Here is a 13,467-nt window from a genome sequence, read left to right on the forward strand (position 1 = left end):
AAATATTTGGGCATTGCTTCCCAAGTATGTCCATCTCCGATCATCCTGGATTTTTTTTTTTAATACATAAAGAGTTTAGAGGGCGGCACGGTGGTGTAGTGGTTAGCGCTGTCGCCTCACAGCAAGAAGGTCCGGGTTCGAGCCCCGTGGCCGGCGAGGGCCCTTCTGTGCGGAGTTTGCATGTTCTCCCCGTGTCCGCGTGGGTTTCCTCCGGGTGCTCCGGTTTCCCCCACAGTCCAAAGACATGCAGGTTAGGTTAACTGGTGACTCTAAATTGACCGTAGGTGTGAGTGTGAATGGTTGTCTGTGTCTATGTGTCAGCCCTGTGATGACCTGGCGACTTGTCCAGGGTGTACCCCGCCTTTCGCCCGTAGTCAGCTGGGATAGGCTCCAGCTTGCCTGCGACCCTGTAGAAGGATAAAGCGGCTAGAGATAATGAGATGAGATAAAGAGTTTAATATCATGGTTGAGACGCAGATGGATGCAAGTGTGGAAACCTCTTATTTACACAGGATAGTCAAAGGAACAAAAAAGACACCAGACATGAAAACACGACAGCAGAAGTGAGGAACACGACAAGCAGGGAAAATAAAGACAAAACTCAAGACAAACTGACAGCAGCCAGGGATTAAATAAGGCAAGTAATAAGTGAAACTATGTGTGTGGTTATGTGGGAAATGTAGTCTGAGGGGCCATGCTTGAGTGAGTCAGTGGATATGGCGGTCCTACTGTATAAGCAAAAAATCTTATAATTCACCTTTGCTTGAACAAAATGAACATTCAGATACAAGAGGACAACTCTCAGAGATGTGATGCAACTTGACTTGTGCCAGGTTGCTAATTAACTAATGTCCCAGCTTGGGCTTTTCACAATTATGGACTTGCAGCCTCGTGAATTCTCACATATCCAGTCTCGGATGGTTCACGCTCCACAGCATTCCATTAAATACAGTCAGGTGGGAATACACGATATCTCTTACTTTCCCGTTATGGAAGACTGAGTAGGAATGAAAATTTATTATCTATTACATGTTTTTTTTTTTTACCTCATACAATAATGGATGTGAAAGGTGCTGAAGTGTGATGAAACATTATAGAGCCAATTCTGTCTGCTGCCACAATTCAACAAACTGCATTGTTGCCACGACTATGTTTGTAGCAGTCCCATGAATTGTGTAATGTCATCGTCCTATTACGATCGTCCTATTATTATAAATTTTAAAATAAAATCCACAAGCAAAATATTAATCAAAATATAAAAAAATTTTGCAAATATAAGCAGAAATCTAATTATTTGGGAAAAAATGTCTTCTGATTCACACTTCATTTTTTTCTATTTGTGGATTTTTCTGATGCAGGGTTGGTTTTTTTTTTGTGACTTCTGGAATCCTTCTTTTGCTTCTGCAATCTGTTTCCCCCCTTTTCTTTATACAAGAGGTGGATCTTGGGAGAAGACCTTTTTATGCCTCCACCACCGTAAGGTGCAGGAGGCATTATGTTTTCGGGTTGTCCGTCCGTCCGTCCGTCCGTCCCGAAACCTTGTGAACGCCATATCTCAAAGGCTAATGAAAGGAATTTCACCAAACTTTCACCATTTGTGCGCTTTGGGACAAACATGAACTGATTAGATTTTGAGATCAAAAGGTCTAAGATCAAGGTCACTGTGAGGTCAAATGTCTGTCCGAAAACCTTGTAAACACAATATCTCCAAGGCAGATGAAAGGAATTTCACCAAACTTTCAGCATTTGTGCATTTGGGGACAAAGATAAACTGATTAGATTTTGAGATCAAAAGGTCTAAGATCAAGGTCACTGTGAGGTCAAATGTCTGTCCGAAAACCTTGTAAACACAATATCTCCAAGGCAGATGAAAGGAATTTCACCAAACTTTCACCATTTGTGCATTTAGGGACAAAGATAAACTGATTAGATTTTGAGATCAAAAGGTCTAAGGTCAAGGTCACTGTGGGGTCAAATGTCTGTCCGAAAACCTTGTGAACACAATATCTCCAAGACTAAGTAATTTCACCAGGTCAAGATTACTGTGAGGTCAAATGTCCATCCCCAAATCACAACTTGATAAGGCGTGTAGTCTACCAGGCGGAGGCATCCCCATCAACGCCATTGGCGTCGAGTTCTATCTAGTTCACCTTAAATCTATATTGGTCAACTGATTTTGAAGTGGGAGGTGCACTGAAAGTTAGCCACACCAACTCCATTAGCAGTGATACTGCCTCTAACATGGTAGAACAAACAGAGGCATGTGCTAGGTAGCAGAAATACGAATGAATTTGTATTAAAATGCTGACAAAAATAATGAGTGGTTACTGAATTGTTTGCAGATACAATCGCACATTTCTTTATCAAGTGTAATTCCATCCATTTCTGTAGCATGTTAAATAGCTTATTAGATTGTTATATTAGGATTTTCCATTTCACCTTAAAAACATCCAGGTCTTACAAGCTCGAGTCTATAGATGGCACAATGAAGCACACCAATATCACATACCCCATTATCAAAGTCTCAAAATTCTGACAGCTTCATATGAAGGCAATTTATGAATGCATTTTAGAAATACTTAGTATGAAGAAATGTAATTGTAGGACTTGTAATATTGGGCATGTAAATATGGCATTTGAGACAACTGGATGCTTGCAATCTGCACTTTCTGCCCAATTTCTAGACCATTAATTCATTATTACAATACAGTGTCTTCCAAAAGTATTCATCCTCCTTGGTATTTGTCCTGTTTTGTTGCATTACAAGCTGGAATTAAAATTGATTTTTGGGGAGTTAGCACCATTTGATTTACACAACATGCCTACCACTTTAAAGGTGCAAATTGTTTATCATGACAATAATGAAAATTGGGGGGGGGGGGGGGGGGGAATCTGGAGTGTGGATAGGTATTCACCCCCTTTCATATAAAACCCCTAAATAAGAGCTAGTCCATCAAATTAACTTCATAAGTCACATAATTAGTTGATTAAGATCCAACTGTGTGCAATCAAAGTATCACATGATGTTTGTATAAATGAACCTGTTTTGGAAGGACCCAGACTGTGCAACACTACTAAGCAAGCAATATGAAAACCAAGGAGCACTCCAAACAAGTCAGAAACAAGTTGTGGAGAAGCATAGACCAGGGCTGGGTTATATTAAAAAAAAAAATCCTAAACTTTGACTATCCCATGGAGCACCATTAAATCCATTACAGCAAAATGGAAATAATATGGCACCACTACAAACCTGACAAAAGAAGGCTGCGCACCAAAACTCACAGACCAGGCAAGGAGGGGATTAACCAGAGATGTAACAAAAACACCAAAGAAAACACTGAAGGAGATGCAAAGATCCACAGTGGAGATGGGAGTATCTGTCCACAGGACCACTTTAAGCCATACATGCCACAGAGTGAGACTTTATGGAAGAGTGGTCAGAAAAAAGCAGTTGCTTAAGGGGGAAGAAGAAGAAGAAGAAGAAGAAGAGGAAAAAAAAAGTTTGGATTTTGCCCAACAGCATGTGGCAGATTCCCCAAACACATGGACGAAGATTCTCTGGTCAGATGAGACTAAAATTGAACTTTTTGGCCATCATGGGAAATGCCATGTACGGCACAAACCCAACACTTCCCATCACCCTGAGAACACCACTCCTACAGTGAAGCATGGTGGTGGCATCATCATTCTGTGGGGATGTTTTTCATCTGCAGAGACAAGAAAGTTGGTCAAAATTGAAGGAAAGATGGACAACACTAAATACAGGGCAATTCTGGAGGAAAACCTATTTGAGCCAGCCAGAGGTTTGAGACTGGGATGAAGGTTCACATTCCAGTAGGACAATGGCCCAGTCAAAGCCCAGCCCTCAATCCAATTGAGAAGCTGTGGCATAACTTGAAGATTGCTGTACGCCAACACAACCCATCTAACTTGGAGTTGGAGCAGTTTTGCCTTGAGGAATGGGCAAAAATCCCAGTGGCTAGATATGCTAAACTAATGGAGACATACCCCAAGAGACTTTGGGGCGTGAATACCTATGCACACTCCAGATTTGTTTTTTTCATCTTAATTGTTTGTGTCAAACACAGACACACACAATTTGCATCTTTAAAGTGGTAGGCATGTTGTGTACATCAAATGGTGCTAACGCCCCCCCAAAAAATCTATTTAATTCCAGCTGCAATGTGTCAAAACAGGACAAACATCAAGGGGGATTAATATTTTTGCAAGACACTAACACGTTCCACTTATTTTCATATGAAACTGCCTCAAATGCCAAGTTCACAGGGCCATTGTTTAAAAAAAATTCTACAGTAAATTTAATATTGAGTTTATTTAATTTCATGCAGAATTGTCTTTTTTCCCCTTGGCATTTTCATGATGAAGAGATAATGGTATCAGCATTTGGCAGAATATGGAAACAAAAAATCTAAATAAGAAGCTGGTGAATAAGAAACTCAGACTCATTACAGGCCTTTCAATTACATGAAACCTGCGACGGATAACGTCGTAGGCGCCCAAATTAAGGTCAAGCACCCAAAGTATGCTACCAAAAGTTTACAAAAAAAAAGAGAAATTGATTAAATAAACTTGGCTGCATAAAACCCAAATGTCTTGACTTTCTTCTTTAAAAACATAGAAATTATCGAGAATTAGTATGCATTTCTCATAACTGACGCAAAATCAGCACCGTTCCCATGTTGTTCCAGGTTCGTTGAACTAGCCGTAAGCCTCACGCAGAGCACGAATTCTCCATCAACGGCGATCGGCACACCATGATTTTGTGGAGGAGCGAGACTCGCGTACCAATGACCAGAGCGGGATTTTTACATTAGGTAAAGCTTCTTTTTTCTTCTTTTATATTGTTTTATGATGGCTGGGAAACAGCTTTTAGGTGCATTACTGCCACATTCCGGACTGGAGTTTGAACCAGAACATTTACTACCCTATTGTGCTAAATTCTCCTAATTCCTGTATCATTTAAAAACCTAAAAATAGCCCTATATTCCACATTATCTGACTTTAACTGCAATCTCTCTCTGATACCTAGTTTCATATGATTTAAATCAGGTAAAAGACTGAATAAAAGAGAGCTATTCAGGGCATAACTGTGTGTTTTTAAGATGCAGCTTGCATCTTAAATACACACAGTTGTGTAAGTGTGGGTGGAATCAGTGACTTGGAGCTTGGTCCTCTTGTTGATGATAGTCTTAGACACTGGCCTTTCATTTAAACTAAGATCTTTTACCTGACTATATACTGTGAATTGCACTGCCAATTCTTGTGATGTGACTGAAAAACCTTTTGCGTCACAGGTCTGCTACAGGTTTGTCTCTTTGATGTCAACAGTGCATAACTTGCTTTTTCATTCACAGGCTCCTTTCCTCCAGGCTCTCCTCAGGGCCCAACACATCTTTTAAATACTAACCAACTGTATTCTAATTATTTTTGTCATGTACATCAAGAGGGATTAATGCTGTAGACATTTTGCAACAAAGATAAAAAATAACATTCATAGATTTCTTTTATTCATTCATAACTTGGTAGCAACAGCAGGTTTAAAACACAGAGCACTGGGAAAACAGCACTTTGCGCGTGCAGAAAAGCCCAAATTACCCTGTATGACGACGGAAAAAGACCAAATTCAGAAATACAGGGTGTAGCCCATAATTATATAATTGAAAGGCCTGCATTAGTTATCTTTTTAAAACAAAAAGAATTTATATTTTCAAAAAGATTTGAAATTTTTCTGACATTGCTATGAGTTTATTATTGACTGTCTGGTTACAGTTGCATGAAATAATCTACTGCTAACCATACACAAGAATACTTTTAAAAGACTAAAGCCTGACAGCCTCTTACAACCTCGATTCCAAAAAAGTTGGGACAAAGTACAAATTGTAAATAAAAACGGAATGCAATGATGTGGAAGTTTCAAAATTCCATATTTTATTCAGAATAGAACATAGATGACACATCAAAATGTTTAAACTGAGAAAATGCATCATTTAAAGAGAAAAATTAGGTGATTTTAAATTTCATGACAACAACACATCTCAAAAAAGTTGGGACAAGGCCATGTTTACCACTGTGAGACATCCCCTTTTCTCTTTACAACAGTCTGTAAACGTCTGGGGACTGAGGAGACAAGTTGCTCAAGTTTAGGGATAGGAATGTTAACCCATTCTTGTCTAATGTAGGGTTCTAGTTGCTCAACTGTCTTAGGTCTTTTTTGTCGTATCTTCCGTTTTATGATGCGCCAAATGTTTTCTATGGGTGAAAGATCTGGACTGCAGACTGGCCAGTTCAGTACCCGGACCCTTCTTCTACGCAGCCATGATGCTGTAATTGATGCAGTACAGGGGTGGGCAATTATTTTTTCCATGGGGCCACATGAGAAACAGAAAATTTTGTGGAGGGCCGGACCAAAACGCTGAACTAAATTCTGCATAATATTAATTGTATTTCTTTATATAAAGCAATAAATAACATTGTTTTTACAAGCTGCTAAGACTGGTAAGAGTATGGAAAAAATGAAGTTGCCTTACAAAAAATGTCATTTATTCAATCAAATTTACCATAACAATGGTTAACAAAATGTGAACGTTTGTATCATTTTTTTCAGTCACATTCACCCCAAAACACAATAAAGACATCACAATATTGTCTTTCTACTCCAAATATCAAGCAAGATACATCATATTATAATAATGATGCCCACATTTGTAGTCTAATCACCTCATTTGGTGTTTTTCAGTTTATTTGTTCAGTGAGAGAAATCTAGTCTCTGTTGGTCTTTAACGAGTGCATCAAAGTCAGGTTGAATGTCTGAGGTGGAGATGCGAAGCACAGCTGACAGATGATCATCAGTTGATTCGGTGTAGGTATCAGATCTACAGATTGGCTCAGGCTCCGGCGCCTGCTGGTGACGTCACACCATGTGATTGGCTGGACCGTTTGAAGGATGACGTACAAGTTTGTGGTTGGTCTGGACAAATTACGGAAGTAGTTATCGCAGGATTAGGTTTCGTGGGATTTCATGTCATGTTCATGTCGCACGCATTGCATTTTTGTTGAACACAACTTCAAAATAAAAGCAATGCACATTCAGTCCATGCATGAGGTAAAATTAGAAAATACGTTTATTTTGTAATTTCTAATTAACCTTACACGGGCCGGTCAGAATGAACCAAAGGGCCGGATGCGGCCTGCGGGCCGTAAAATGCCCAGGTCTGATGCAGTATGTGGTTTGGCATTGTCATGTTGGAAAATGCAAGGTCTTCCCTGAAAGAGACGACGTCTGGGTGGGAGCATATGTTGCTCTAGAACCTGGATATACCTTTCAGCATTGATGGTGTCTTTCCAGATGTGTAAGCTGCCCATGCCGCACACACTAATGCAACCCCATACCATCAGAGATGCAGGCCTCTGAACTGAGCGCTGATAACAACTCGGGTCGTCCTTCTCCTCTTTAGTCCGAATGACACGGCGTCCCTGATTTCCATAAAGAACTTCAAATTTTGATTCATCTGACCACAGAACAGTTTTCCACTTTGCCACAGTCCATTTTAAATGATCCTTGGCCCAGAGAAGACGCCTGTGCTTCTGGATCATGCTGAGATGCGGCTTCTTCTTTGAACTATAGTTTTAGCTGGCAACGGCGGATGGCACGGTGAATTGTGTTCACAGATAATGTTCTCTGGAAATATTCCTGAGCCCATTTTGTGATTTCCAATACAGAAGCATGCCTGTATGTGATGCAGTGTCGTCTAAGGGCCCGAAGATCACGGGCACCCAGTATGGTTTTCCAGCCTTGACCCTTAAGCACAGAGATTCTTCCAGATTCTCTGAATCTTTTGATGATATTATGCGCTGTAGATGATATGTTCAAACTCTTTGCAATTTTACACTGTCAAACTCCTTTCTGATATTGCTCCACTATTTGTCGGCAGAGAATTAGGGGGATTGGTGATCCTCTTCCCATCTTTACTTCTGAGAGCCGCTGCCACTCCAAGATGCTCTTTTTATACCCAGTCATGTTAATGACCTATTGCCAATTGACCTAATGAGTTGCAATTTGGTCCTCCAGCTGTTCCCTTTTTGTACCTTTAACTTTTCCAGCCTCTTACTGCCCCTGTCCCAACTTTTTTGAGATGTGTTGCTGTCATGAAATTTCAAATGAGCCAATATTTTGACATGAAATTTCAAAATGTCTCACTTTCGACATTTGGTATGTTGTCTATGTTCTATTGTGAATACAATATCAGTTTGAGATTTGTAAATTATTGCATTCCGTTTTTATTTCCAATTTGTACTTTGTCCCAACTTTTTTTTGGAATCGGGGTTGTACATCTAAAAGACAATGTGTCACTGGTCACAGAGTTATGCTGGCCTTACACCAAACTACTTCTCAAGTGATTAGCTATCTACGATTTCGCAAATATTGGGGATCTTATCGGATCACTATTTACATGAGACAAGACTAAAGTTTTAAGACAACTATCCTGAACACCTTACACCAAACGATCAAGAAGTCAGGAGCACACCCCAATTCTAACAAAACTCTCAAGATTTTATTCTGAAGTTGGAAATTTGTCTGCGACAGCGAAATGGCTTGAAAAGTCATTTGGTGCAAGGCCAGCATTATTTTAAAGTGCTAGTCTTACGAAAATGACATCACCCCTGGAAAGTATACCTTATAAAACTAGACATGTTAAATAGTTTACTGTCTAAATTGTATTTTAGTAGGAGACCGAGAACATGTTCTATTTAGCCGGTAAAATTTGGCTCCGAGTCTGCCATTACAGGAATGCATTCCTGGTAAGTTATTGTTAAGTCAAAGGAAGGTGACCTTATGCGAAATGCTTGAAAGTTCGTGGCATTTCTGGCTTCATCTGCTTTGCAAAGTGTAGCACGTTTTAACGATATTTTTTTTTTTTTAATTCCACAACGAAACTAAAACCAAAGCATGCCTCCTAAGAGGTGTCGTTCAAGGCTGTTCAAGTGTAGCAGATATTTTTTTAAATAAAAAAAATGTTTGATCCATTATAGCCCAAAGTCCACAGAGAAGGATTTGAGCGACGTCTGGTATGCAGAGCGGTTCCTACGATCTGGAAACAAAAGTCAGAAGCGTCATCCCAAAGAGCTCACCACACAGTGTCAAGCTTGTGTTTAGCCTGTTGCTTGAATTTATTAGTTGTCCTTAGTCTTTTATCCTTTTCACTGATAGCAGTTCTGAAGTTTTATACAAGGCTCAATAATGGCAGTAATTAGGCACTTACTTTCACTTTCAGTACTAGAGATAGCAGGAGTGGGTGGTGTGTTGTGCCACATGCATTGTGGGCAGCAAGCACGCAACAGCCAGGAATTTGTTAGGATTCATCTCCAAAACCAAGGTGCTCATAAAACTACCAAACTTTTCTGGTTCTGGCAGAACCAATTAGGACCATGTAGACCCTTTCTATTTTGTGCTACAATGTTAAGTAGAGGTGTGTGCATGTGTGTAGGGAGGGTGTGGCGGTGGAGGTGTCAGCGCGCAATTACCGTTTTTGTTTTTTAAACTAAAATTCCAATGCTGTAGTTGAAGGAGAGGGTGGAAAGGCTGTTTCTGTTTGCGCCTGATGCAGTATTTGAAGGAGGAGGAGCTGCCATTTGTACAACAGTAGACACAGACACTTCGGCTGTTTTGGCTATAGCACACTCAGATGAAATACCGAAAGGAGGAGAGAGCAGTTGTTTAGACAGTTTATTTTGTTTACAAGCAGTATTTGATGGAAGATGATGTGTTAATAGTACCTGAAGATACAGTATTAATTGAACAGTGTACATTTTGCTCATGTTGTGAGAGAATCTCTTTCTGAGCCTATAAATACAGAAAAAAAACGATAAGTTAGTTGAGAGAAAGAGATAACAGGATGGCGTGTTCATTCATTTAATATTGAAATCATGTTTTTAGATGCAATAAGACGTCACCTGTTTCCGTGGACAAAAAGGCAAAGACAAGATTCAGAAACACACAGGGAAGTTTATCACAGAGTGATTATAAATTAATCTTGCAATGGTCTTTTCCTTCACGCCAATTCCATGATTATTGTAGGGACTTTACCTTAAAATTTCAAACAGGTTCAATTCACCATAAAATCAGCTCTCTGTAAAGGGACACTGCAAGATCATAGGAAGATCATAACAAGAACAGAGAATAGTATAGTCTGTGTGAACACAAAAGATGGCAGTGGTGCATAGGACATTAAACATGCAGCGCCGCTGACCTGTGAATCACTGCGATCTAATAATGGTGGACAAGCTTTTAGTGATATTTGGAACAGAATTCAGATGCAAATATATATATATATATATATATATATATATATATATATATATCGAACCAATTTTTTTTATTTATCGGTGAACTTTACAACTTATTTGAGCACATCACACACAGAAAACCCAGGATTTTATGATGTAATTTTTGTTAGACTAGCACTTTAAACTTTCCAAGGCCAGTAATCTCAACTCATGACCAAAGATGATCCTTTATGATATATAATTGTGTCTGCAACAGCAAATTTGGGCCAAATATTGTACCAATAAACCCAGCTTATGCCAAAACAGCAATAAAAGCAAAAACAGAATAGTTCCAGAGGTATGGGGCTAGAATACATGTCAAGCTAGAAGATGTATTGTAAGTTCCTCTTTAACTGACTATAGTCTCACAATTCGCTTCCAATCTCTCATAACAGGTGCCAGTGTGACCAGGGCCTAAATTGGCACCTGTTAGTTATGAGCGATTGGAAGCGAATTGTGAGACTATAGTCAGTTAAAGAGGAACTTACAATGCATCTTCTAGCTTGACATGTATTGTAGCCCCATACCTCTGGAACTGTTCTGTTTTTGCTTTTATTGCTGTTTTGGCATAAGCTGGGTTTGCAAATACTTGGCAACGAAAATTGGTAGCAGCCATCAATCATGCAATACATGGTAAAAGTTCTCCAAGCTTTGTGAGGTTTTTTTTTTTTTTTGGTGTGTCTCTGCCTTGTGAGTGGCCAAAAGTGTCATGAAAAATTTCAACGTATGCATTGAAGTTTGGTGGTGATGTTTTTGTCAGCAAACTAAGCACCGAATACTTGCAGATGGGTTTGGGAATATTTCCCGAAGCTTGAGGAACCTTCTTGGAGCCTCTTGAGATGCATTTGTCTCAAATCTATGTCCCCAGTGCTCATGGGAGCCTCAGCAACACAGCGGCTCAGCCTTGCCTAACCTTCCCTGAGACTTAAAAAGTGCATTTACATTCAGGGATCCTTCTGAGAGCATTGGGCATGCACTGGGGACCCAGTCGTTATAGAAAACACCTGATGCTGATTTTAGTGCAATCAGCATGCACATATAAAGGATGCTGTTTTCACAGAGACTTTGCGAAGTATTCTGTTAGGTATGCAGTGGTAGACAGATGTAAGTGCAGGAAGAGTGTTTATTAGCAGGCATGATGATATTTACAAAAACAAAACTGAAAGCGGAGTCATAAACATGGCTAGAAACAAAAATGCCTATGATGGTACTTCGCAAACCCTCTGTGTCCTTATATACACATGCTGATTGCGCTCAAATCAGCATCACGTTTCCAATAACAACTGGGTCCTGTGAGTGAGCGAGGCCGCTTGAGTGCGCGAAGGGGTGACAATCAAGCGTTCACCTACTGTGTGGCCACAACTTTTAGCTCGCCTGTCTATTGCCATGCATCGTCACCAAAACGCCTCATTTTCATCAATAACCCATCATAGAGCATCACAAGCTGTAGTGTGACCGTAGCTTTACACACAGCTTCCCAAGCTACACCAGCATTGTATGAACTCTCATGTTTACATGGCAGTGTTTACTACCAGTGCTGTTTATGTGCATCAAGTTTCACTGTGTCCCTCTACCTGAAATTCTATGTTACTACACCAACCCTGAAGCCGCACAGACTGCAAAAATAAAGGGAAGATGATGGCATGGCAGCCATGCCCATGGTCACGTGACTTCTTTGTACTCGTCAGTGTGTCCCCTTTAATAAATACTACGCGTAGGTAGTCACAATTCCATGACTGAATAAACTGATTCGCTTGCATAAGCGCATTAAATACCGCCTACACCATAACATACAAACACGGAGGGTAATTTCGATGGCGTGTCATGACGGCCATTTTATGCAAACCAGCGCAGCCAAGCACCGGCGAACACCGAATTGGGAAAACGAGACGAAATGTATAAATGCAAGCGATCAAACGTACCGATTCCTCCTCTTTCTCCATCCCCGTTGGCATCTGTGGCACAGCCCGATTAATAGAAGCATATTCGTGCAGGTCAGGTAGATCCTCACAACGGAAGACGGGTAGAGGCTTGAAAGCGTCCAGCGCCCGTGTCCGAAACGATAGCTTACTCATTTTTTTTTTTTTTAATAACACGAGATGCAGCATAAATATATCCGATTTCCTAATGTTTACCACTGATTTGAATACAGCCGTCATGAAAGGTTTTATTTCGTGATCCCAGAGTCTATGTTTCTATTAACTGTATGTATAATAGGACGGAGCGAGAGAAACCGGGAAGGCCCGGATCTCGTTCGCTCTCTCTCGTTCTATTTTTCCCAATGGCTCTGATCCCTTGCCTTGGTTCAGTGCGCCATGACCAACATGGCGGACATTAAAAACTGTTTAAGACCCTGTTCGCTATTCACGGCCCAACCCCCGATCCCAGAACAGCCATTCCCACAAGATTGACTGCGACTGCGCTGTATGCGCGCGTGCTCGAGGTGCGCATGTGTCTTTTTATACTGTACTATGAAAGGTCCAAAGTATTAAGATGTTTTATCAAACTGTATGTCTACATCGTGTGCCTGTGACATATGTTCTATAATTAAGCTCTGTAAATATCAAGATGAACACTTGATCAGAAGTTAAATTAGAAATAAATCTAGCCTGTAAATTTGCCAAATACCACAAGAAATTAAGACCCAAACCTGGCCCAAAGTGTATTTGCCAAAGTCATGCCCCAGAAATGCCAACATCAGGCTAGACCTCATCCACAACTTCACCAGTACGTTCAGGAAACACCCATATCTGTCCCATAATTAAGCCAGAATCACCACATTTCAGCCATCAAATAGCCAAAACTTGGTAAAATCATGCTTGTGCCATATTTAATGTGGGATTGATTTATGTTCAATTCAGTTTGATTTAATTCAGTGATTGTAAAATTGGACAGAACTTAAAAAAATAATATACAAATCAAAATAACTAAAACCATCATGATAGATTACAATTATAACACAATACATCACTGTTACAGTTACAACACAATACAATATATCACACAATACAACAAAGTATCACTGTTTTGTATTGCAATACAAAACAGTGATACTTCACCCTACATGTTGCAATACTCAACAAATAAAAGACCTTTAAACTTCGGGGGGTGACCAGAAAGAAT

General features: G+C 40.0%; 1 protein-coding gene across 3 annotated transcripts in view; it reads right to left on the bottom strand.

The window, feature by feature from the left end:
• The window catches only part of epc1b (enhancer of polycomb homolog 1 (Drosophila) b), a 245,457-nt gene extending 232,695 nt beyond the window's left edge, over positions 1-12,762 (bottom strand). For 2 of the 3 annotated variants that reach the window (XM_060905977.1, XM_060905976.1), the window contains exon 1: positions 12,267-12,762. In XM_060905977.1, coding sequence (XP_060761960.1) covers positions 12,267-12,503 — 237 coding nt within the window. In that variant the 5' untranslated portion in view covers positions 12,504-12,762. The remainder of the gene's footprint in view (positions 1-12,266) is intronic. The other variant, XR_009651310.1, reaches the window with a different exon arrangement.
• Positions 12,763-13,467: the final 705 nt, after the last annotated feature.

Source organism: Neoarius graeffei, chromosome 23, assembly GCF_027579695.1.
Source record: "Neoarius graeffei isolate fNeoGra1 chromosome 23, fNeoGra1.pri, whole genome shotgun sequence".
NCBI lineage: Eukaryota > Metazoa > Chordata > Actinopteri > Siluriformes > Ariidae > Neoarius > Neoarius graeffei.